General features: G+C 36.6%; 1 protein-coding gene across 1 annotated transcript; it reads right to left on the bottom strand.

Moving 5' to 3' along the window:
* Positions 1-98: 98 nt before the first annotated feature.
* Positions 99-26,342, bottom strand: Awh (Arrowhead). Its single transcript, XM_066394057.1, has 6 exons — positions 25,911-26,342; positions 6,250-6,431; positions 2,091-2,308; positions 1,799-2,038; positions 1,557-1,661; positions 99-647 (listed from the first exon to the last, which is right to left on the bottom strand). The coding sequence occupies exons 1-6, from the start codon at positions 25,971-25,973 to the stop codon at positions 586-588; spliced, it is 870 nt and encodes a 289-aa protein (XP_066250154.1). The 5' UTR covers positions 25,974-26,342; the 3' UTR covers positions 99-585.
* Positions 26,343-27,472: the final 1,130 nt, after the last annotated feature.

The following is a 27,472-nucleotide window of genomic DNA, read 5'->3' as shown; positions in this document are numbered from 1 at the left end:
TGGAGTAAAAAGGAGTGAATTGGGAAACAGAAAGGCTAAGAGTTTAGCCTACATCTGCTGAAATTCAAAAAATAAAATGCAAAAAATATATAATATAAGTAGGCTTTTTATTTTGCTGATTTCTTATGCTACAACAATAAATATATGAAATACACCAAGGGTGCCAACGGATCTACCGACCAAACCGAAAACCATATAACAAATCCTATTTATAGCATATTTTGATAATCGTAGAATATTATTTTGGAAATCTCATTAAAAAGTTAATTTGCTGGCACCCAGAAGGTTCATGTTTCCCATGTAGGTACAGGTTTATTTTTACAAGTTTTTAAATATTTATACCTACAAAAAGTGCCATAAAGACAGTTTCACTGATATAAAATAAAATAAAGTAATAAATAACAATAAAAACAACTTACAAGTTAATATTACATCGTAGGAGCTTTTTCACAAGTGATATTTACATATTTACAAAAAAATAAACAATTTGTATGCTCATAGTGTTACATTAAACTGAAGCATATACCACAGAGAGAGAAAGATTGTTTTCACTAGTAGCAACTCGGGTAAAAACGATTTTCACTACTACACTTCACTTTGCATACAATGTAGTGTAGATTCCTGCGACAGGTCGTCTAAAGCTGAATCTGAAAAAGATAGTGAGTTGAAACTATGGCCTAACTAGATTTATAAATACAGAAATACATTAGAATAACAACATTTGCAAGAAAAAGCAATAAATTATCCGGCAGGTAGAGCGGTGTTAACAGTTCTTCACACCTCATAAACATTTTTAATCCGATTAGCGACGGTATGACATATTTTCTTCATGATTTATTTATGCATTTTAATTTGAATTGCACGCATTTATGGCGAAAAAATAAGAAAATTTGCGATCCTTTAATTTTTGCTTAAATGTGGTAATCACCATTTTATCAAGAAAGGTCTAACAGGAAAATTGCAGTAATATATATTTTGTAACTAGTGTGGAAAACAGCACTTTTCACATAAGAGAGTCGGCTTGGTGGCAGAAGATATTTCAACGGAAATCACATATTAGGAAATAAATCTTGTGATGGTCTAATAATTTAATTTATAGAAACCCGAATAAGATCGGGGAACTTCTAAGCAAGTTTATTGAACCCAAGTGGAGAACATGCTTATATGTACATTAAGGCAAGATAAAATCCAAAACCAGTTAAGGCAAAATACCAAATCAAATCTTGGGATGACGCACATGAATTGGAATACAGCCGAAAGCATCCTGAAAAATTCGACTTGAAATTAAATTAAATTGACAATATAATGATTTTATTCAATTTGTTTAAAAAAAAAGTAACCTAAGAAAACCTGAGAATTGCCTGTTTGAGGCTCTAAAACTACAAAACGGTTAGAAATTCCTACAAAAACAGGCGTCGTCATCAACCTTTGTTTATCATGGTATGATCCGTGGAAGAGCTCGAATCCAAAAAATTATGTAGTTATCTAAATCATCAAATCAATGATAATTTGGGACCCATTCCATTTCGATCAGAAATGTTTAAATAACAACTCACCAGGTTGCGAGAAGATACCATTCTTGTTTTGCTGCTGGAAGGAGTACGTTAAATGGAGATTAATGTGCCTTCCAAAGCTGTTCTCTTCTCGGCTACTATTGTGGACTGAAACAACAAAGAATTGTAATGGCAACTAGAAGAGAACTATAGACACCTGGACTAGACAGACCATTTGAACGAAATCTGGATCAGAAACGTGGCAACCAAGTCTAGTTCTGGTTAGTTCAAGCAAGTGTGCTTACTTTGATTTTTCCCCTTCCCAGTGTGCATATGTTTTTTCTGTCTGGCCCGAGAATTCTGGAACCAGACCTGCGTGACCCGTTTGCTCAGTCCAGTGATCTGAGCTATCCTCTCCAGGTCCTGCCCGTCCGGATTGGAATCCAGCTGGAAATTGGCCTGCAGTACTTGCAGCTGCTCCTCCGTGAAGGTAGTCCGCACCCGCTTCGCCTTGTTTTTGTGGTACCCGTCGATGTCGCAGCCATCTACAAAGCCCTTCGGCTTAATCTAAGTTGGCACTTACTACTAAGTAGTTACCGTCAGAGGAAGTGGTACCCCCGTCCAGGGTTTCCAAGTAGTGGGCCTTGCAGAGCACCCGATCTTCGTGCAGGGCGAATTCTTCTCCAGTGGACAACTGACGGTGGCATGCTGCGCAGGCGAAGCACGCCAAATGGTACACGTGGTCTCTTGCTTTGCGCACCCAATCGCTGGAAGAAATGCTGCGCAGACAGACCGAGCATTTGGCTCCGAAGCTTCTGAAAGTGGAAATTTGCCAATAAATCTCCCGACTGCGAGTGGTTCTTATATGCCTACGCAATCGCATGTTGTATCTTTTAATGAGAGGTCTAATTTAGAAATTTTTATTCGTCGGACATGACAAACCGGCCACCGGTTACACAGAACTTCAATTTGGAATTCTCCCGGGACCCGAATAACTGTGTCGGAAGGCACTAAAGTATGTTTTTCGTTTAATTAACGCGCCCATCGGGTACTAGTGGGCGTTTTTAATTGGGTTCTCTGATGCCCTTGTGCGTGTTTCGTTCGCCAAATTTTCGAGCCAGTAATAAATCACTTGGAGAAAATAAGTGGCTATTTGTTTTGTATTTACAGATAATATGGGAGATAAAGGTGAGATGTAAACAACGGCTTTTGATAAGAGTTTTGTCACCCTGAAAACGTTTCAAAGCAACTTCTGAAGTTTTGTAAAAATGTATTTAATTTGAATTCGTTAACTCTTTCCATATAAAAAAATCGTGCTCCGCCACTGTCTAACTTTCGCAAGTTTTCCATAAGCGCCTGTAGTATTCAAAAAAAGAACTTAATTCCAGTGCGTAACATCGAGATTTCTATCAAATCAAATTGGCGAAATTTCATGGTGTATTTTCTGAAATTTGCAGAACCTCCGCCCCTGTGTAACGGGAGACAAACTTCCTTTAGCGCGCACTCTCAATAAAAAAAGGAGTTATTTTGTCTAAAATCAAGAGGTGTATCAGGTAAAATTAGATGTTCCTACAATCGACTTTAATCTGTGAATTCCCACGCCTAAAAATTGCTCGCGAATATTAGACGGTGCTCCACCATTCCTACAAGCACCCGTTTCACGTGGAAAAAAACAGTAGCTTTATGGTTTGAAACACAGAGGCGTATCAGTTCAAATTAACAAACTATTTAAGAGCAGTTACTGAAGCTGGTAAAATCTTATTTAGCCTGTGATCTGTTCTGTTTGAAAACATTGTGCTCCGTCCCTGATTGCACTGAAAAAATGACTGATTACCTGAAACCTAGAGACCTAAAATCCTGCTGCCCCTATTCCTTTCATAAGAGAAATGAGTTTTAAACTGCCATGTATAAATCTGCAATTTAGTATTTAATATTCAGTGGCGTGCCGCATCAATTCATCAACTTCCTGGAGGAGGAATTGTCAAAATTTGTTTGTTAGGCAATTGGGTAAATGTTCAGAAAAGAAGATAAATCATAAAAGTTCATAAGGGAGACACTGTAGAATGATAGTTTTGATCTTCTCTAATTAGGCGCTTTGATCGCTTAGAGAAAACCAGCGGCGCAGCAAGCCCCAACGCGAATGAAAATACCGAAGGTAATTATGTATATGTTTCTTTACAAACTGATTGGTATTTTCTTAGAGAATCTTTTTTAATGGGTATTTCCATTAACGGTATATTTTATCTAATAACGTGCCCGTTGAACGAATTTATGGTGCAATTATTTAATCGTTTGAAACCGCCATCAGACGCATATCGTTCTGCATTTTAATCAAGAAACAGGCAGCCAGGCTGGAAATTTAATCGATTTTATTATTTACACCAATTGATTTCGATTTACGTAAAATGATCGTTTGCAGGTCTGCGAGACATTTTGATAAATTCAACCAAATTGTAGCCACTATGAGCACATTACGGAATGAGAAGCTTTGCGTCCCAAGTCAGGTGAATCTTGCGTAACATTAGGATTTTGAAATATATTTCGATAACTTGAAAAACGCGCGTCGCCACTGAGTATTTTCCTAGATGACAGAAATGGCTGGCACTTTTTCCATTCAAACAAACCAGAGGCGTCACAGGCAAGTTTTCCAGACTATCACAGGAATATCTTCGAAAAACTGTATTAATCGGGCGTTTTTCGTTCGTGGTTAATCAGAGGCGTGCGAGGTGGTTGGAGCCAATTAAGTCTGTTATCTCAAGAGATTTGTGTGTGAGAAAATGAGCACGAAGTTCACTTAATACGGGATGGTAGGGGATTTTTGGCCAGATTCTAACATACTCAATGGTGCAGGTTGTTCAACGTGCCGCGGTAATCCATAAGCGCGCGCGAAAAGGGGCGCTGGAAGACGATATTTGAATGGTTTTACGTTATCAACAATGTTGCGGCCGTGCGGAATGGCGTGCTAAGCCACTGGATTTCTACTGTATTAACCTTTTGAAGGCCTGGAAGGAGGAACGGTTTTATTCGACTCTCAGTTCAATCAGAGGTGGGCGAGAGAAGGTGGACAGTTTCCACAGGTTAGTCGGGGAGTTTTGGTCGGATTCCGAAAAGTCAGTAGCGTAGGTCGCGCAATATTCCCCCCTGAAGCATGAGGTATCATCATTCATAATAAAACAAAATATTATCCTATCGTCCATTGTAATAAAAACTAAAGTACATGCCCGATTAGGCATAGGGAATTTTTAGTTTGCCACACACACTCGACTTCACATAACACACTCGGAGGTATTGTTGGACGGTGACTGGCGATTCCCGTATTTCATTTGTCATTTCGTGAAGACAACGCAGTGACATTTTGACCACATCATCTTCGGAAGATTATTCAGTTTGTTCGTTTTTTTTCCTCCAACATTGTTTCGTCCTTCTATCGCCCTAATCGCGCATAGGTAGGTTCCCAGAAGTCCGATAGAGATAGAGAAAGTCCCCCATTCAGTTCGCCCTATTAACTCCGATTAAGAACCCGATCTTTGGCTTAATCAGAGAGTAAAGTGATTGATTACACGTAGTGTAGGAAAAAAGCGGCTCTCATGCGTACATCGCGCGATTGTTCTTGTGAACAAACAGAAAAAGGCTCGTCGGAGGTCTGTGGCATAAAAAGTACCGCCGGAATTCAGGCAAGTCATCCTGTTCTGCAACAAATGTTTAACAGTCAAAGGAGATCCGACCGCGTGATATGGATACGCTTTTGTTTTAGCTAAATATCTCGTAATCGACCGGAGGGATTTTGATTTTATCGATCATAATATTCCTATGATGGGCGATTGCATGAAAGAAGGTTTTCGGCCGAAGCAAAATCTTCCAAAGGCGACCTTTGCGATCACGGTTGTGATTCAATGTCTGTAGTGTACACACTCGAGGGCTTTGTGTTTTTTAAACGTGTCAGTGGCACCTCTCCAAACCATCAATCTTCCAAACGGTACTTTCAAGGCGAAGATGCACAAGTACGTTTTTGAAGAAATTGATGGCCTTGTTTCCTGCTCGCAGTTAACATTTGCGGTTTCTTTGTAACTTGTAAAAAAATCAGTTTGAACAAAGCAATTGCTCCTTGTAACAAATAGGAACTTTGGCTTCGAATAAAACCAAATTTGAAGGCAACAATGGGCCAAATCAATAACGCACGTCTAGTAGCCGTCTTAATTGAAGGTTAATAATATTTGAAAAATTTCTAATTCAGTGGCGTACTTGCTTTAGATTTTTTTGAAGATGAAAATTACCTGCTATCAATCTGTGCTCCATATGACCCATTCCCCCGCCAGCACGCCTCTGATTTTTACAGAAAAAATTTTTACTCCTCTACGACAATGTGCAATTTCCCGCACAGACTTGACTGACTGTTTCCTCCCATGTGATTGGTCGATTCAAAATTACACCCGCGAGATATGAAAGCCGACCAATGACAGCTCGCATTTTTAATGGCAATTTTAGTTGTGGGCGCGTCCATAAAAGTTATACTTGAAATGTCAACCTACTTCACTGGTTATGTGTCAATTATGCCGCATAGGCACTTTTGGATATTGGAAATGAATTTTTTGTCGTTTTATTTAATTTAGTAACATTTTAGAGAAAATCGACGGTAAAATTCGAGGCGACGTCTCTATTTACCAGCACTATCTTCTGCAGTTTTGATCCCCAAACAGGTTCTAATTAAGCATCAAGCGGTCTACATGGTTTTGTTATGGATTAAAACGACACTTACTTTGCATAGTCAGCCTTGCAATATATCGCCCTATCCCGTATGAAACAAGATGGCTGCCGATCCAGTTGCAACTGGCAGACGCAGCAGCGCAGACACCTCGCGTGCCAGTTCCTGCCGGACACCTCCAGTAGGAACTTGTCGCTGATCGGGTCGCCGCAGGCAGAACACAGCCGAAATTCAGTCTGAAAATTACAAAGGTGACGTTGAAAAAGAGTTGAAAGTCGACCGACTGTCAGCTGTTCCAGACCTCTCATCGGACTTGACACCTTTTAATTACAACGTCTTAATAGGGCTCTATCGGCGCGTTCGATCTCACCGATAGGCCGGGCGCCCCGGAACGGCGCGCTTTTGTTTCAGGCCGCCACCATTGATGTTGCGTTGTGGACCCCCGCGAATACCGGCCGAGGGCCGATAATTTTATTATAGCGGTCAGCGTTAGCCAATTACGGCACAGCGTCTTCTTTTATTTCGGGCGTGCCGCCTGCTAACTGAGGCTATTCGGATATTAAATGTACAGCGCGAATTTCCTCAAAGCCTCAAAGACCCTGTATAATTCACTATAGTAAAAGCACAAGGTGCGCACATATAGTATAATAAGCCATTGATAAGAATTTTTAACCCCACTTGACTGTCAATTTCACGTTATACTTGTCATATGTCGCTATGTCGTTTACGGCCCACTGTCAAAACCGAAATTGAACAGCCATATCATAGCTGACGTTCAACAGGACCACAAGCTGAATTTAAAATTATCTACTAAGTCCGTCGGTTTCACTTAATTTCCATCTAATTTAACTTGTTCTTGCTCTGGGTTAGATTAGCTTATATAAGATTATTTCATCTTAAAGGTCAGATCTGCTAATGTTGTTTGTCAAAAGAGTTGCTTTAGGGACTTTGAAACGCGATACAGATTTGAAGGTGCTCTGAGGATTCTCAGGGATCTCTGAACTTTTGAATGTGAGAAAAATCATTAAGCACGGCCCCCGTTTTAGGGACTTTCGAAATATAAGAGGCTCTCAGCACATTTGCTAGTACCAAGGGAGGTTTGTATTACCTAATGATTGCTTTTAAAAATGCTATATACAGACAGATGATGAAAAAAGAACCACACGCGGAGAAAGAGATAGAAGCATCAGAGCCTGTTCTCCACTCACACCCGTAATATATCATCAATAAATCACTTAAAGCACAATAAGGCTTTGTAAGAACAAAGTCGTATATACGAATTTAAAAAATATAATGTCTGGTAAAAGATATAAAATATATAGAGGAGGTGAGACGTATAAAGTCGCCGACGACACTCTCGAATATTTTTTGATAAATGGTCCTTTCGGAATTCCTCGCCTTTGTTCGGAAGCCCGTTTTTCGGTTTATCATCGCGGTCCTGTTGAGGCCGACTATTTTTTCTTGTTGTGGTACCAGGGTTCCGAGGCAGGACAAGGTGCGAGCTTGAATTATGGTTCGGTGTGAGGCATTAATGCACTTTTAATTGCTTTTGCTTCATTCGAGCGGATCAAGTTTAGTGGCAGTTTTTGAGATATTTACCAGGGATTTTGCTCCGCCACATCTCGCAGTTTTCGGGATAATAAAATCACATTCGGAAAACTTCCTTCTTCGAAGCTTCCGCTCGAGACCTCTTGAGGTTGGATTGCACTTGAAATTTTTGGAGAACCCTCGAGGCTCTAAAAGTCGCCAATAATAAATTCTTAACGTTATTACAATCAAGAATTGATTGGCAGAGTCGCAATCAATTGTTGAGCGTCTGAGATCTGTTTATAAATTAAGTGATATTTTGCACTCTACTGTCCTCAAGGTTCCAGAGTATATTGAGCCAATAAAGCCAAGAGCCAAAAATACATTTGGAGTCACCTAGCTCTGGTCCCAAGGGAGTTACTACGTAATATTACTTAAAATATTGCTAATAAATGTATGCTACAAAAAGTTATAAATTAATTAAACTAACGAATGGAGGTCTAGCTTCCACATTAATCAGCAAGGCGTGCAGCTTTGTTTACAAATTTATTAGTTTCTACTTCAGGACTTTATTTAAATTAGTTAGTAAGGGAGTATGAGCTCTATCATTAGAGTGTACTTGTTGAGACCTAGATGGGATGTTTCTCCATGAGAAATCTACTCTGTTCACAAATCAATAATGAAGTTATTGCGGCGTGTAGTTTTGCTTCCAAATTAACTTGTACACTTTCCAGCATTCTTTACAATTTTATTAGTGATTACTCTCTATTTTTATTTACATGAGCGAGTGAGTGAATGAGCTCTGTTAATAATGAATATACAGGGTGAGTCTTGAGGAACTGCCGGTACTTCTATCATGGAACAAGATTACTAAGAGAAATATCCAATGAGCATTAAAAAGTTTCTCGCATTTTTTATTGTTATTATACAGGAAGTTTTACACATTTTGTCAAAAAATGCTTTTGCGTGGAACTTTGTAATGCCAGTTTTTTTTTTACTTTTCTGGTGAAAGAGCGCACCGTTGTGTATGAATAAGATCATGTATTCAGAGTTTTAAAAATCCAGGACCGTGTCCAAAAAAAATTTAGTAGGTTTTCCTCCAACTCGAAAAAATCACCCTGTATACGGGTTTTCGAAAAAGTGCTAAGCACATTTGCTAAAAATTATCTGAACTAATAGCTATACTGAGTCAACAACTTTGTCATACTCTTCATTGCTTTGTAAAAAAACGAAGTTTTTTACGAAAATGCTAGTTTTGGATATCTATCATAGAATTTTGAGGTTTCTATTTTGAAAATATCTTTAATTAATAATTAGCAATAGTAAATAGCAAATTTTTAATTTCTTATGTACATTCTTGAGTCATTTTCCAACAATAGTAAAAAGTAGTCTTTTTTCTTTTCTCTCGTTATTTTAATTTTAAAATTATAGGTATGTATCAAATAACTTTTTCCATTATGATTTCAATTAAATATTGCAATCTTACGTTTCGTTATTAATTCTAATATTTGATTTTGAAATACAGTGTATTCAGAATAAGGATGATAGGTATATCTAAATATCTAGAACTGTAGCATTTTCGCAAATTTCGTTTTTTTACAAAGCAAAAGAGTGTGATAAATTTGTTGACTGGGCATAACTATTAGTTCATATAACTTTTAGCAAATGTGTATAGCGCTTTTTCGAAAATTCGGGTACAGGGTGATTTTTTGGATGTGGAAAATACCTACTAAATTTTTTAAAGGTGGTCCTGGATTTTTTCAACTTTGAATACATTATCTTGTTCATAAGCAACAGTGTACTCTTTCACCAGAAAATGAAAAAAAGCAAATTGGCATTACAAAGTTATACGCAAAATCATTTTTCGATAAAATATGTAAAACTCCCTGTATAATAACAATAAAAAATGTGAGCAACTTTTTAATGCTCATTCAATATTCCTCTTAGAAATCTCGTTCCCTGCTAGAAGTATGTACATTTCCTCGTGATTCACCTTGTATAAGTCTACTTACATATACTAAAAAAATGGGCAAGCTAAGTAGTGAGACAGCCAAGAGTAATTTGTAACCACATCTGCATCGGTTCAGAAATTACAAATTACTTCTGTTAAAACTTGTTTTTCAGCTAATGTTTATACATTTATCGCCAAAAGGTATCAAAATAAGAATTAATCCCCCGGTTAACTTTATCAGAACGCATCTATCAAAAGGCCGGAAAGGTGGTTCCGGGTAGCAAAAATCTCCGAAATCCGTTAATGTGTAATGACGCGTAAGGGCCGCAAAGGCCCCTTTTGTGGTCTCCCATAAAACTTACACCAGGGGGACGTGATATACAGTGGTTCGTACAAGACATGACACCCATTGTGCCAGCCCACTCTATTATTTCGCACTTGGAACATATTGACTTTTACAAGGGTGTGAGTGTATATTTATCATATTAACAGAGGTAGAGCTCATGTCCCTGCCTTTGCCATTGTGGCCGCGCGTTTTGTTCATCTCTAAGGGTCGACTTATCAGTGCTAAACCGCACCTTGGAATAAGGTATCGATCAGAGCGCATACATAAGCCGACTCTCAACTATTTTGCATATGCTCTGGCTCAATTACGAATGCAAAAAGGGCTGAAAAAGTAGCGAGGAGCGCTAACGAGCCCTTTGATACATAAAACCCCGGCCCGCTCAATTTGATCGGGCGTGGCTACGGCTACGTCACCCGGGAGTGTTTGACATGAAAATGAGTTACGGACCGGCTACGAATATTAAGCAGCCTTAAGTGAAACCCGATACCGATTGTTGCAGTTTTTGATTAAAAAGATCTTTCGACGCAATAGAGCCGACTCCCGTCGGCTCTATCTCGAGGACAATTTCCTTGGAAATAAGTCACGTAAATATATCTGGAGATTTTTCGTAACTTAATGCGTCTAAGCTCGCTCAAAACTATAAGCGATTCTATATAATACCAAAGGCGTGGCCCCGCTTTATGTTTATGACATAAGAATCCGGAGTTTTACATATTTATGATCCGTTTCGTGTGGTTTGGGCTTAGGACATAAGTTCACGGTATTCTTTAAGACAAAAGGACAAGCTTAAAAAATTTACAAACAATAATGTCTTTGCGCCTACTAACAGAGGTTTTGACACCGAATACGATTTGTTCCGGAAATTTGATCGTGGGTAAAGTTCCAGACTTATTTTATTGTTTCTATGAGTGATTTCCCTGCTGATGATTCGGGACTATTTATAGAAAGCGTATTTTTAAAATTTTTGAAGCCTTAAAATCCGGTGTTAAAAAAATGAGAACGTGAGGCACACGACTCATTACGAAAACGAGAACGTGAGGTACACAGCTTGATAAAAAAAAGAACGCGAGGTGCACGACTCGATAATAATGTGAAAACGCGAGACACCTAGATCCTTAAGAAAGTGCCTGAAATGTACAGAATGTTTTCTATAAAATTGAACTCCCCTTAACTTCCTAAATTTACATCGATTTAGAGTTTTCAAAAACTTCTGATACTCAAAACATTCAGTAGTTTTTTGCTATGACATGGGTGAATGGTAATATCAGGAATGCCCATAAGATGATACGTTTTCAGGATTTATTTAAGAATTACTTTTTACGAAAAAAACACTAACACTTAACAATTGAATTCTTTGGCTGATGTATAGTTAATGTTGTTGACAGGAGTCGAAGAAAGGACCGATTAGCTCAGCGGGTCCTTCGTCCTTTATCCGTGGGTCTTTTAGAACCCTTAATATTGGGTTTTCTCAATAATTTCACGTTGCTCTGCACCAGTTAAACGTGGCTTTATATATATTAGACTGGTCGTGGCGCCTATGCGCATCCATCCAGTTTTATAGTGATCTGAGAGGTATATTCAAGAGTTCCTAGGAGGAATTTTTCATTTTCTGTGATTTTTAATGTGGCAACATAAATTTCTTGCCGAATACCCAGCCAGATGGCAGCCATGTAGGCTATGCACATACAGGGTGATTCTTAACTCAATTTATACGCATAAACTTGGGAAATTATAGCTGAGGACAAGTAAGAATTGTTAGTGAAAAAAAATTTTGTGAAACACTTTCAGTTTCAGAGATACCAATTTATTTCCAATAAAAATAAAGGAACCCGAATTTTATAAAATTGAAAATGTATTTAATTTATCATAGTAACCGTTCGAAGTTATTTCTGTGATTTTCAATGCACAGTTGAGTTGAGACACAAAAAAATTTATCAGGTGAAATTTTTAAAAAATAAAAACTAAAAAGTAAATAAGTCAGGACGATATGTTTGGTATTTCTAGCAGTATTTTCTTTTCAATTGTAGTGGTATTCGAGTTTATTTTCACGCAATTATTACGGCGTAGAATTTCTCAAACAAAGAACTTATGGACATGGTACTAATGAACGGCGACTCACATCAAAATTCAGTAGCTGCAGCATATTTTTATATTCATTTTTTTTCTTTTATTTTTATTTGAAATAAATCGGTATCTCTGAAACTAAAAATGTTTTACATCATTTTTTTCACTAATATTCATTATTCGTCCTCAGCTACAATTTCCCAAGTTTATGCGTGTAGATCGAGAATCGCCCTGTATATAGCCTGTTCAAAGTTGAGTGCGCACCATTGGCAACTTTTTTCTATTATAAATATAAGGTCGGTTAAATTAGCAAACTAGTAGCATTTTTCCCGTTGATTAAGAGGGTGAAAAAGGAAAAACAATTGAGTATGGCTTTTAAGGAAAAATGAGGAAAATGTATTTTTTTAACGAAACACCCAGTGTATTTTTTATTCTAACGTTCGCCAATCACTAAAAGAACAAAAAAGGCCATATGCAATATTGGCCTAGAATTGAAAATAACCGAATTATCAGCAGATTTTTCTTTTAGGCTAGCTGGCTGTGATCTGTCTAATAATAAAATAAAAACTTCATTACGTCATTATGCGTCATTTCGTCATCGTGAATTAATCCGATGTCAAAAAGCAATTGATTTTTGTCAAAAATTTGTCAAAAAACAAAATTAATAAATTAACGTATTCAAATTGATTTAAATTTAAAGTTATCATTATTATTTAAATTAACTGCATTTTAGTTAAGTTATTAATATGACAAAATGGTGTTCACTCATTTAGAAAAATGCGACATCTTAGAGACGGGTCTTGTATCGAGAAAAAATAGTCTTCGAGCACTGGAACAATATGGCCAAATGTATCCTGAACGAAATTGACCAGAGAGCGGGTATTCCTTAAAATTGCACAGAAAATTTAGGAATAATGAAAACTAAAACTCAACAACAATTAATTATAAATGAGGAAATAGAAGTAAATGAATTGGTAAATTTCGAAGCGTACAAAAATAATTCAATCAGAGATTTAGCAAAAGACAGTGGTTTAAAGTTATGTACAATTTTGAAACTAAAAAAAAATTATACCCTTTAAGTGCCGACCGAAACCAATATTAGTACCTGCTGACAACGAAAGTAAACTAATCTTTTTTCAATGGATTGGAAATACTTGTAGGCAAAATTTAAACTTTTTAATGTACATTTTGTGGAGCGATTAAGCTAATTTTTTAAATAGAGCAATATTTAATCCCAAAAACGTCCACTTTTGGTCTAAGAAAAATTTATTTATTGATCATCCCAGAAATCCTTAAATACAATTTGGTATCAACGTGTGGTGTGGTCTACGAGACAGTCAAATAAATGAGCCAATTTTCTATGAAGGCACTTTAACAGAGAGGAGATACATTGATACGTTGTGAGAATTGCTAGAATGCAAATTGAGATTATACCGACTTAAAGGCGCGTAACTGAATATATTTCCAACAAGATAGAGTTCCTCCCCATCAGTGTCATGAAGTCAGAGAGTTATTAGAAAGGTTTTTCCGAAATAAATGGATTGCAACAAATGATCCGATACGTTGGCCCCCAAGATCTCCTGACATAACTCCACTAAACTTTTACTTTTGGGGTTATGTTAAGGACAAAGTCTGTCGAAGAAGATATGCGAATCCGATCAAGTTTCACACCAGCATTACAGGCATTATAAGATCCATGGATGGCAGAACAATTCTAACAGTTACAAACCGTGTAATAAAGAATGCCCGAAAATGCATTGGACCAATCGGTGATGTGTTTGCACATTTAAGGTGGGTTGTTTTATTATTTCTGTTGCTTAAATAAAATGAAAAAAGTAAAATTGAATTTTATTTCGCGGCCATACTCGGCTAATTAAAAGAAAAATTTACTTATAATTCGGTTATTTTCAATTCTAGGCCAATATTGCATATGGCCTTTTTTGTTCTGTTGGTGATTGGCGAACGTTAGAATAAAAAATACACAGGGTGTTTCGTTAAAAAATACATTTTCCTTATTTTTTCTTAAAAGCCGCGTTCAATCGTTTTCCTGTTTTCACCGTCTTAATGAGCAGGAAAATGCTACAAATTTGTTAATTTAAACGGCTACATATCTATAATAATAAAAAAGTTACCAATGGTGCGCACTTAACTTAGAACATCCTGTATACGTCAATTCATGTCATTCCTGTGTTTTACTCTTCGGTCTCATGAGTCTGAACTATGCGTTTGTGATTAAAGTTTTACCACACGCAAATCAAAACGGTATATATTGTTAAAATGGTTCTCTATAGATGTGTTTTAATACTGAAATATGAGGCATAAAATTATGTGTTCAATTTTATAGAAGGGAGAGACTTGATTAATCAGTACAGCTTACCAATTAATAAAATTTTCATGTTCTTGTAATTTTCAGGAGGAATAAGGTATTTTTTAGAAGTTTGCAAAATATAGTTATTAAATTGATTCTATACAGAGTGTTCCATCAAAAACTTTCTACCACAGTTATTTTGGATTTTAAATTTATTGAAACAGCCTCTTCTGTGGTGCAATTAGCTTTGAAATTTCTGTTGGTAAAAAGAACCATGCAGGGTGTGAGTGACCAGAATGATACACGTTGATAGTATATAAACTATTAGTATATTATTCAAGAAATAAAGTGCTTGGTTGAGGTGACTCCGTAACCTCTTACAGACGACGACTGACTATATCATATTCAAAGAAGTAAAGGGTACATAGAACCCAAAAATAAAAACACAACGTAGCCAGGAAAGAATCAGACATAAACATAAACAGTCTCCCTAGACGAAAGGTAATCAATATCAAGTATTTATTACCGAAAATGGGAGACTGTTCCCATAAACCATCTTTAATATTGCGATTTCTAACAATTTCAAATGAGACCATGGGTCAAGTAACCCCTCATTTTAAAGGTAATAAAATTCTCTATAACATAACACCCTATTTTTTTAATTTTTGATCACGAGTTCTGAGAAAAATAACTCCCAAAGTACCTAGTCAAACAATTAGATAAAATTACGTGATCAAATGTTCAAAACGATTTCCTCTCACCTCCATATAGTAAAAGAAACGTTGCTTCATGTTTCTTTAAATATTTTCAAGAACTTCAAAGGTGATTAGGCGATTCTCCTTAGTCTCCAGTGAGTTATCCAATTGGGTTAGATAAATTCTTAATTTTAAGTTACCCCACAAAAAAAATCGAGAGGTGTTAAATCAGGTGACCCGGGGGGGCACTCAATGAACCCTCAATGATCTATACAGTTATTAAGAAAATTTCCATACAGAAATTGGCTTATTGCTTCTATAAAACGCGGAGGTGTCCCATCCTGTTGAAACCACATTTCGTTTTCTAAAATGTTTTCATTATTTTTAATGGCGTCCATAATTATCGGGTAGATGTGGGTTTTCAGAAGATTTAAGTACAATTCCCCATTAAGATTTCCAGGAAGAAAAAGTGGTCCGATTACTTGATCACTAAGAATTCCAGACAAACGTTTAGCTTTTGAGGGTATAGAGTGTGTCCCTCTCTAAATAGACCCGGAGCGGATTTATTCCAGTATCGACAGGTATAGCGATTAACCAATCCGTTTACGAAAAAGGTATATTTGTCCGAAAAGCAAATCGAGTAAAAGAAATTAGATTCCGCCACAAGTCGATGAGCTAACATTTCACAAAACTAAAGGTGACAGATCAATATCTTCCTCATTGAGTTCATGGACCAATTTAATCTTATAAAAATTGTACTTGCAAGCTTCCAAAGTGCATCAGCAATTTGTCGCAGAGACTCCTGAAACTTCTGATAGTTTGCGTATACTCAAGACGTGAACTAGTTTCTAGTTGGCTAACTACATCGATTTCGGTGGCTTCATTTCTGACCGGATTTGCAGATTGCCGCTTTTTGTTATGAACGGACCCTGTTTCTCGGAATTTTCTTTAAAAAAAAATTAATTACGCAAACATGGGAAGTAGTCCTCTCCGGATGCCTTTCATTGAACATTTGTGCTGTTATTCGAGCGCAATCGTTGTTCTTGAAATGCAGCAAAATTAGTTCAAGCCTTTCTACGGCAAAGTAAACTATTTTCAAAAATGCAGTAGTTATGCACAATTTATTTAAAGTTTTTGGGTGCAACTCAAAGGAAGGAACAAGTACTAAATCAATTTTAAACTGCTGAGCGAAAGGTAAATAACATTTTAAACAATTTTTTTCGTGGATTTTTTTATTAAAATAAAAATCGTCGTCATAATAATGAAAAAAGTTTGTGTATTCGAGTCCGTTAAAGGGATTTTGTGAATATTTCGCCACATTTTCGGCCTACTTTGAGCGTTACTTTTCTCAGAACAGGTGGCCAAAAGTAAAAAATTTGGGCATTATGTTAAAGAGAATTTTATTACCTTTAAAATGAGGGGTCACTCGATCCATTGCCCCATTTGAAATTCCAAAGCTGATTGCACCCCCACGGAGGGGGTTGTTTCAATAAATTTAAAATCCGCGCCATCAAATGTCTTTTTCGAAAACAGAATCGACATGTGTTGGCGTTTTACGATATTTTCGCAATTATTCAAAATAATTGTGGTGGAGAGTTTTCATTGGAACACCCTATAGATATGATTTTATAGTGGAATTTGATCCAAGAACCCATCTGTAGAATGAACCAATTAAATAGCGTCAAGACTTTTTATTCGTATTTGGTAGGGACATTCGTGCAGTAAAACTTTTTACCTCACGTGTGTTTTACGTGTAAAATACATTTCGATTTTTTCGATTTAGAGAAATAATTGTTAATCTAAAAAGTTCCATATTAGCGTCAGATTTTTATGCTATTTGAACCTGTTCCAAATAGAATCAGAATAAATTGGTCTATTTGGTGACCTATTTGTACTGTTATTAAGATAGGTTTTGTTCTTCAAGGGGAGGTTCCTGGACGGGTTCGTCTTTCAAGACTGCGTGGAACCATCGTGTGGTACCTCGCATTATTGCCGATAATAGGTTTTAAACTTAATAATTAATTTGCAAATGGACAAATTTGTTTTGTAAACAAATCAACGAAATTATGTTCTAAGAACAACATAAGGAATGAACGTTCAAAGTTTGGCAACACAGGAACTTTTTTGACTGTATTCTTGACATATGTCATTGGTCACATATGACTAAATTTAAACAATTAAATGATGGGTTGATACCGTGTAAGTTTTATCTTCCTACAGCATCTTGAAAATTTGAATTTTATGAAATATCTGAAATTTCCTTGAAAAAATAAATTTAGCTTTTCAAGCAAGCCAAGATTCTTCTTGATAACCAGAACTCGGCCAATCACATTTATTCATACAAAAACAATAGAAAAATGCTATGTTGCCATTTATCGCAATCAATGATTTGGCCAAGCAAAAGGCATCTAATTTAAAACTTTCATTATGGAGGTGGGATTAATTGTACATTCTTTGCGAGTTGAAAATTTAAAGAATATCGCCTTGTTGTTTGGGCTCATAGTTTCAACCCGTCCCACGTACTCAAAAATATTATGGAGATGAACACATCAAAGCTGCCAAATAAAAGGTCTCATTGTGTCGCAAACGAGGAAAAGAGTTGAATTTTAAAATATACAAAGTCACAATGAAAATCTGTCAGTGGCGTTGAAGAATGAGCATTCTTAGGCCATATGGGCCGGGCCCCAGATGGACGTCCGAGGATCTTAGACGTGACGTGAAATAACCCGCGTTGTTTTGGTTCGATTTCGGTGAGAACCCGCGTCTTGTTTATTTTCAATCCTCTTTTGATATTTTAATATCCGAATTAATTCACGCGGGAGTAAGTGGCAACGACGAGGCGCGCTTTTGTTTCTCGAGTGTTGCCATGTCGTGTTAATTAACATGAGGCTCCAAAATAAATTCTTATTCTGACTTAATATGCCTGTGAGGTCATAAATTTGCTAATTAACTTTAGGGGAAACCTCTGCGTTGAACTCACCGTTAATGCAAATCATTCCCGCTAAATGTGCGTGTTAAAAAGATTTACTTCTCCGGGTTTTGGTTAATAACAGAACAAGAAAATGAGGGTAAATTTAAAGGCTGTAAAATAAGCGTAGATCGTGTTAAAATCCCATTAGAAATTTACCTCGTTAACCCGAAGGTTACCACATTCGGAAGCATCAAAAATCTCAACCTTGGTCAACCGAATATGTCCAAGGCGGCTCCATTTATTACCGTTTCACACTCTGACGCAAAATACCATGTTTACAACTGTCGGGGACAACAGAAGAAGGCGCGTGGTACCACCTCAGACGTAACAAATCATCTCCACAAAAGGTCCGAGAATCTAGAAACGATCCCTTAACGACCGGTGGGCAGTTGAAAGCACAAAACCGCGTAAATTTTCCTTCTTTTTTCCTCTGCAACCTGGAAAGACGTAAACTAAGTGGACACAATGAAGAGGCAATGATGAACAGCACGAGGTTTGTCCACGTGCTTATTGATGACGGTTGAGAGGGCGTTTATGGGCCATTTACAACTGTTATGAACGAGAATGGCAACAGCGCCTCGCTCTTTTGTTTCTAAAGAGATATGTCAGAGACATACTAAGCAAACTATATAAATAAAGTCAGGAAGAAGAGCGTGTTTCACGAAAGCTCTGAAAAAATACTGAAATACCTCGACAGTTTCTAATTTTAACGTCTTCAGGAATCTTAGAGATTACCAACGATCACGAGAAAACTGATTGACTATGAAAAACTCTTTTATTTTTATTACAAACTGTCAATGTGACAGTGTCAAACTGTCAGCAGATAACAATGATGTTCTCAAAGGAGTAATCAACGCCCTTTTAAAATGCCACCGAATATTCAAAATAAAGTATGTTGTAGATTTTGGCAGCTTTAGCGCAATGGAAAAAAAATCTTTGTGAGCCGACAACACCGCTAAACTCTTGCGGAAGTTGTCAATCACTGCTGTGGTGCCACGAAAGGCATAATGTTTGGATTTGCCTAGTTTCACGCAACAGTTAAAATGCCTATGTATAATTTGATAGTGGCAACAACGTCGTACTCTTTTGTTTTTAACACAAACCGTGGATGTCACTTGATAGAAATTCATATAGACTACCGCGTTACCGATGTATTGACACCATAGATAATACTTATTTTTGAAAACCTGGAAATGGCAACCAAGTTGCATTCTTGTGTTTGCAAAGCCTGCACGCCAATAATTGTAATTCGAACAAAGGGATTTGTTTATTTTCAAAAAGAGCTATGTGACGCGTGAGGGTGACAACTTCGGTGCGCTCTTTTATTTTGATCATAAACTGTCAATCACTTCGTTAAAGATTATATTATAGATAACGGTGTTGCCGGAAGTTGGTTTTCAACTCATTGAAATGCGACCCAACTCTCGGCGGTTTCATTCCGGCTCCTAGACAAGTGACCACAACGCTGCAGTCTTTTGTTTTTATTTTCAGCTGTCACTGTCACAATGTCAAACGTCCTGGCTAACAGTGTGGCAGGTGCGTTGAAGTGAGTTTTCAACTCTCTGTTAAAATTCCATCCAACTCTCGACAGTGCGATTTGGCTACTTTCACACAATAATCAAAAATCCACTTAAGAGGCTGCGTTAAACCGATTTGCTTCTCTTTAAAATCCGCTTATAGGCTTATCTATTGTTCGCAAAAACACCTTTTCTGTAAAAGTCAAGGGCCGCCTGTCACCTATATATTATTATTCCACAAACGCACAATATGTCCCTTTGTACGGTAGGTTTAAAGGACAGATTACATCGGTATTTGAGACAGAAAAATTTCAGATATACCTTCTGGTTGATGAAAAAATCGAGTGTTTAGGTAAGGATATTTTGATTATTTTTAATGTAAACACGGCCAAATCCCACTTCAATCCAACGTAAGTTTTGAAAGCAAATAATGACTTAACGCTTCTCTCTAAGTGGCAATATTAGACCTGAGAACGGTCGATATACAGGATGTGATCCTAAAGAGGTACCTCAATGCGGAAACTGGTTGTGAGACTTCTACATGCGTGTAGCGTACGCGCTATCCCATAATTGATTAAGTAGATAAATCGAAGTCATTACAACCAAAAAGGCCGGTAGGAATGTCTGCTGGATACCTTCGTTGGTCCCGAACCACCATTTATCAAAATACGCTTATATTGTATTTGTACAATAATATTATACACAACACCTGTCATTCACCAGACCTGTGACTTATAGACTTTATTATGCTGCGCGCTGTCGAGGCCGGCCATTTCTTCGATTCTCTTCGGGGATTTTCGTTTTTGTTCTCGAGGTCAAAATAAACATTTTTCATATACCAGTTTCATTGGAGGTATATTACATTACTTATCCAGCGACGATTTTTTCCTTTTTTGAATCATATAGCCACAGAAAGTTAACCTTGACAACGCAAATTCGAGATGTGTCGTCATAATTAAAGGAACATGGCAACATTGCAATCTTCTTTTGTTTTTAAGTTAAGCAATTGGCATAACGAATGCGGTGATCTTATCGCTGACAGGAAAGCTGCTCTAACAAATTGACATTTCCCAACTCTAGCACTCACGTATTTCGTCATATGAGTGACAGTCCCTGCACCTGTCAAGTGTCAGATCCCACAAAAAGTTGTAAACTTTTCTTGATTACGTTTTAAAAGTTAGTGCTCTGCCTTGGAGTTTAAATGTTTTACGACTAGGAAAACCAGTACACCCAAAGTTCCATAATTTCTCTACTGTGAAAACATGCCGTTCGACCATATCTATAGGTATCTCTCTGAATAAATATTGTGATAGAGCGACAAAAAAGTCGATAATCAATCAAGGCACCGCGTACAATGGCGATTTTATCAAGATCCCCATGATTAAGAGTATATTCTTCGAAGTACCGAGCAGACCTGTGGGTACTATGAGTGAGGTTCTCTATACGCGGCACTGTATCGAACACAAAAACCCATTTGATCGGTCGTACCACACAAGTGACGGTATGTGACCTCTGACATTCTTGACTTAACGTCCGCGCGGATTGACAACCGATAAATTTGGTCACATGACGGATTTCGAGAGAACAGACTTAAGTGCCCCCTTACACATTATAATTCAGGGAGTGTGCAGAGTGAAATACGATCGGATTAAAGCGGCTCAAAAGGGATTACAAATCGCGCCCACCGCGGGCCGAAGGCTTCGCGCCGCGGGGCCCCCTGAGGATGAGTCTACGAATTAGCATACTGGGTGTCTCAGTGAAAATTTGGTACATAATAAATCATTTCTGTATCTCTCGACAGTGGCTAAAAATTAATGTTTTTAAGAGAGGAAAAGGTGTGAGTTATTTCCGGCCCTACATGTTAAAATCCCCTCTCTTTGGGACGAAATTCACCATTTGAAATTGTAATATAGCGTTATTTGGTTGGTTACAATTTATTTGCGTATGGATACTACAAAGAACATTTGAATGTAGTAAATGCGTATCTCGATACATACATCTTGGAAGTGAAACAATAAAATTGAAGAAGTGATAAATCGGGTAAGAGTGGAGGCCATTCAACAACGATCCTTCCAAGCCAGTAACTTAGCACCCAATACAGGCCAGTACATTGTACATAAATGATCTGAAAATTATTTTTTTAACCTTTTTTAAAAGGTCACGATTTCATATATAAATCTTCATACGCGTAAATAAAAGGATTTAAACACTTTAAACGTACTCAAAAGGTATGCTAATATCACTTTTAAGCGATCTTCAGGTTAAAACTCTCTTGAGGCAAGAAGCTCTATGCGAAGAGGATTTAGAGGGGGGGTTTCGAACCTTTTGTTATTTAAAAGTAGCCTATGAAAAGAATTGTACAGTTTTATTCACAAAGTTAAACACTAAGGACTAATTAATATGTACTTAGTCTAAAGAGCAATTTTACTACAATATCCTCCACGCTGGAATAGAACCCTGGAGCGATATTGGAATTTCATTAGGAGTGCGGAAAATAGAATTCGCCCGGGCAGGCGCGACAAAATCCCGTGTGAAACGAAACCGAATACGGAAAGTCTTGTAAGCACGGGAAAATGGATTTCGAGACGTGTAATGAACGATTGTTAGATTTTGAAAACTTTAAACAATATATCGAATTACGGTTCTTGCTGCTGTTTTGGGAGTGTTTTTTCTGTGCACTAATGTTCTCTCGTGCAATTACCAGATATATTCAGAGGAAGGTGCCTTTTCAGTGCAGTCAACTGACCGGTTTCCAGATTTGCCAAACAAAAAAGTTTTTCAGGACCATCATTGATTATACATTTTATCAGAGATAGGGAATATTTTCACAAATCTTGAGAGTGTATTAAAAATCCCAGGGGTCTAAAGAGAGTTCAGACTGACCGTAGGAAATAGCTTAAAAGAAAGTTTTCAAAATCAGAAATCACGAAAGCTCATAAATGCGCTTTAACCCCGTAGAAGCCGTTTTTGCCTTAAAGAAAAAAATGAAATTTTAAATTGAGGAGGAACCAAGAGCGGTATCAGAAACCTTAAGATCGGTCAAATTTGAAGGATTCTGAAAGTAAAGATTGTTGTTTATCATTTAAGTTTTTTAGCCAAAACTTTAAGCGCTTCTAACTTTTAAATATTAATTTTTACCATTGTCATTTTGAATTTTTTATGGTCCTTTTTTAATTTGAACCAAGAACGAAGGCATCTCTAATCCCTAAGTAATTACATTGGATTTCCATCTAATTACCCGGAAAAAGTTTCACGGGTTTCGGGGCTTTTATATACGTATAATTTTGCGCTTGCTGTGTATCTGGAATTCAACGCCTCTGGTTTTTGAATAGTTACACTAAAGATATCTGAAATTACATTACACATGGAAGATCCATTGGCGTAAATCGAAAACTTCTCAACTTTTCTAGGAACGATTTTGCTCATAACAATATGGTCGAAAACTTAGGACAACTTGAATTCGGCTTGCCCTCCGTTTTTGAGATATTTACGGACAATTGTTCAGAAATATATACAGGACGTTATTCTTCATTAATGTGCCCATGTTTATCCATATATACATTTATGAGAAACCCTGTATATATCGTAGAAAGCTATTTATTCCGACTTGAATGGAATCGATGTCTCGGAGATTTCAACAGTCGAGTAAAGAAGCAACCTCTTTGAGAATGTCTAAATATATTATAATGAGGCATATTGTGTTCATAATACTGTCACTCCACGAAAGGATAGATGCCAATTTTTCAACAAACTGATATGCGAATTGTGTTGTGGTACTGTGCATTTCTTTGTGAAAATGATCGCTTTTCAAAGAAAGTTTCGCTAATTTACATTTTCGCTATTTGCAAAGCCGTTGACCTTAACTTTGAAACAGGAACCAGGAGGCCACTGGTTTCTACATAATTGCACTGAATAGCTTTATAATTAGACAATAAAAGTTGCCAAAAAAGTCATTGCCGTGGAGCAGAAGTCTCAACTTCTACAGAGAGTTGGCGACTCAGCACCCCCCTCCCGAAATTACGTTCCATTGAACAGGATCATTCAGTGGAGACTGAAGACCCCTGCTTTCGGCGTTTTCCCGCACTTAACCAAAAAAAAATTGAAATAGCCATTGGATATATGTTAAAATACAGAATCCTAAAATGACTCCCGAAAGATTCTAAATTTAAAATAAATGAACTGCAGTCCAAAATTGTTGTTTTTTTTTTGTTGTTTTGTTGTTTTCTATAGGAACGCGGTAAATTTGCTCGAAATTCTACAAATATCAAATTTTTTTCGAATATTTTCTCGAAATATGGAATAATCAAAAATATTTTTTTCAATTTTGTTGAACTTTTAATGCATTTCTAGACTGATATCTGGACTAAAAAATGCAGGCAAGAGGTAAAATCTGCATATGCCTCTTGATGTAATTTCGTGTCTCCAAAAAAGAACTATTCTTTGATAGTTGCAGGCCTTAGAAAGGGTTTTACGTGCTTTAAAAATAAAGGAGGTCATATTAAGCATTTTAATTAATAAACTCATCATTATGTACCAAAATTACTATAAATTGGTTCCTCATTCAAGAAATACATGGTTCGTCAAAATTCAAAAAATAAGTTACTAATGGTCCATATTACATATAACCGTAAAGAAAATGGCTGTTTTTCAAATCAAACATTCATGGAATGTAGAATAAAATGTCCAAAACGCCGCTGGTCCCTATTTAATTTACAACTAATTTAACATTTTTAAATAATTTATTATAATAATTTAACTGTATACTTTTGTAATAATGCGCAAAGGTTAGATCTGTGCAATGGAGTAGAGCGAATAAGTTTTTTCCTTTTTCAGTGAACGATTCCGCTTATAACAAAAAATTCGATAGAACTTTGGTTTGGTAAGAACCCCATTTTCCAGCCTTCTACGAGTGGTTTTTCTTGAATATATATAGAATGTTTACTCTGCATTTATGTTTTCATTTTTATCAATTTTTACCTTTGTTGGAAAAAAATGTATAAAACCAATTTTTTAACTTGAATAATTAAATCGCTTTCCAAGGACAGTTTGTTTTTTAGGAAAACTCTATGTTACAACCAAAGAGAGAAAAATTTGCTAATGCGTCATGAGACTGATTTTTGAGAAATGTTTAACGACCCAAATCGCACTTTCATCTCTGTTGCTGTTTTAAAATTACAGGGCGTTTTTCGATATTTTGATTTTCTATTGAATCGTGTTCAAAACACTTTTTTTCACAAAGTTCAACGAAAGTTTTGTTTCATAAAAAATAATATTATGACAGATGTTTATAGCTTTTTAAATGAGACACCATGTATACTATTGGTTCACTCAGCAGTTCTGTTCCATTAAACAAAATTGAATGTCTCTAAATAACTCGGAAATATTGCTTTTTAGGAAATGAAACTTAGATCATTGAAATCTACTATACATATAATAAATATACATATAAAAAAGCGCTGTGAAAATTTCTTTTTAAAATGTTTAAAAAATTGAGGTTTTCAAAAAACGCCCTGTAAGTAATGATTTCTAAGCGAATATGTCTTTAGTTAATTTTTTGCTTACTTTGGACCAGGAACAAGAACCAGTATGATCGCCAAATAATTTTATTGAATTTGGGGTCGGCGTAGGATTTTTTTTTCTGAAATTTATCGTATCCAAAGAGGATTTATCTCCCAGTTTCTGCAACTTTTTGACGACGTTGAACAACTAAGCATTAGTGGTTACTTATTGTTGCGCTGAAGTAATAACTGGCGAATTGCAGCCCAAACTTGTTGATCCGAGTGCGGGTTTCTCTCTGATTTATGTTAACTTGAACCATTAACTAGGACGCCTCTATAGTCCTTAAATAATTACATCGAAAATATGTTAATTTTACACAAAATTTAGAGCTAATTTTGCACAAAAATTCATAGACGCAGAACGGAGTTTTTTTTTTAATTTTCTTTCATTTTACTTTTAATTTTCTACAATTCTACTAGCCAAATGACCAAAAAGTGAGTACGAATGCCGCGCTTCGTTTTTGATATATTTGTGAGTCGTGTTTGAGAAATACATACTGGGTGTTTCTTCGTTATTTATGTGCTCGTAATGATACGCTTCTACATTTCAGAGAAACTCTGTATATAAATCAGAAATTAATTTAATTCGCCTTGAATAAAATTGATATCTCGGAAAGTTCAGCAGTCAATCAAATACGCAACTTCTCTTAAAAGGAACAATTTTCGATATGTTCAATTTACAGTTTGTAAATGCTATATTTTTACTCTATGGAGACGATTCATGGATAAAACAAATTGTTCACGGAAATCTGAAAAAACACACTTTTCTCCAATATACCTTCATTTCTCTATCCTCTAATCCGTCCACGAAACAGTCCTTGACTTTGGAGCACACTTCCATACCAATGGTCCCACCCTATTGCACATCAATCACAACCCCCCAAAACAATCGACAGTCCGTTTTTCCAAACTCCATCAACCGAAAAACAACTGACCATCACTAGAGCGTCTCATTCAAACAACTGCTTTAAAAACCGGGCTGCGCCCATCTACTCCCGAGCAGACTGTCCGGGATCTCGAGCTCTGATTGGCCACAAACCCCCCCCCAAGACCCTCCATTGGGTGGAGTTGGAGAAAGGCTCCACCCTTAAACTTCACCAAAGGTTGAACGTTCAATTGTTTTTGTTTGTTTTTCGGTAATTCGGTTTGTATGGATTTTTCGGTGGGGGGAGAGGAGCGCAAGGAGGGAAGTGAAGGTATTTTTACCAGAAGGTTGTTATATTATGGGATTTCATAGGGAGGGTATGATAAATTGGGTGAGTTGGAAATGTCAATGATTGTTGACATTGAAGGTTGTTGCTGTTGTATTCAGGAGGTTACCTGTTTCACTTTACCAAAATCATTGTTATTGGTAGAGATTTATTATGTTCACTAAAATTAACTTGACTTGCCCACCCAGGAGATGAGTAAAAGTATAAACTACGCCACTGATTTAACTTTAAATTAAATTGTCAAAGTGACACGCATGTTATCATTTAATGTCATATATCCGAAGCATACAGATTAACGACGAAATCTCACGTTAAGCTCATTTTATTGTCAGTTTTTTAAAAAGTTTACATTAACATGAGATGGAATATGCACGCCTAAAGATTGATGCTTTCTAAATCAGGGACGTAGTCACCAATATTTTGTTATTGACTATTTGTCAAATTAGAGGGGTACAGTCTAAACTGAACAATATAAAATTCAATAGAAAAATAACTTAAATATTACAAAACTACGCCAATGAAACATTTCTCACTTAGCAAGGGCATCCTAGATTTTTCATATAGCTATAAAAGTATAAAAGTCTTGCTAATTCATGGTTTTCACACACCTTCCAGTAGTCTGCAGTTACGCCACTAAAATACACCTAATCACTTAGATGTTTAATTAGCAAACAACTTTTCCCCTGTTAAATAGGTAGTATCAGGAAGAAGGAAGAGCATTTTATACGGATGTAATAAAAAAAGAAAAAACACTATTTGCAAATTAAAAAATATGTAAATGTGCTCAGAAAAATGTTCCGCCCCTGAAATTCTCTGTGAGAAAACACGGATTTTAATTGGCTGCGGCAAGGTGCAATTGCCGCCTTCTTTTGTAGATATCAGAGGCGTTGTTGAGGGGTTTTAATTACGATATGAAAAGAGGAATCTTGAAAAATTAAAATATTATGACATGGGCGTCAAATATCGGAGAGCGTTAAACTTCTATCTTACAGTCTTGAACAATTGCAATCTGCGCCACTGTTCATATAAAGGTTCCATTAAATGAATATCAGGGGCGCAGCTCGGAAATACTTATTAGAAGCATTAGAAAACCAAAAAAGAAGCATTTTGGAACCGTTATGATCAAGCT

Source organism: Euwallacea similis, chromosome 10, assembly GCF_039881205.1.
Source record: "Euwallacea similis isolate ESF13 chromosome 10, ESF131.1, whole genome shotgun sequence".
Taxonomy (NCBI): Eukaryota; Metazoa; Arthropoda; class Insecta; order Coleoptera; family Curculionidae; genus Euwallacea; species Euwallacea similis.
Note: the sequence above shows the minus strand (reverse complement) of the source record. Positions and strands in the feature narration are given on the sequence as shown.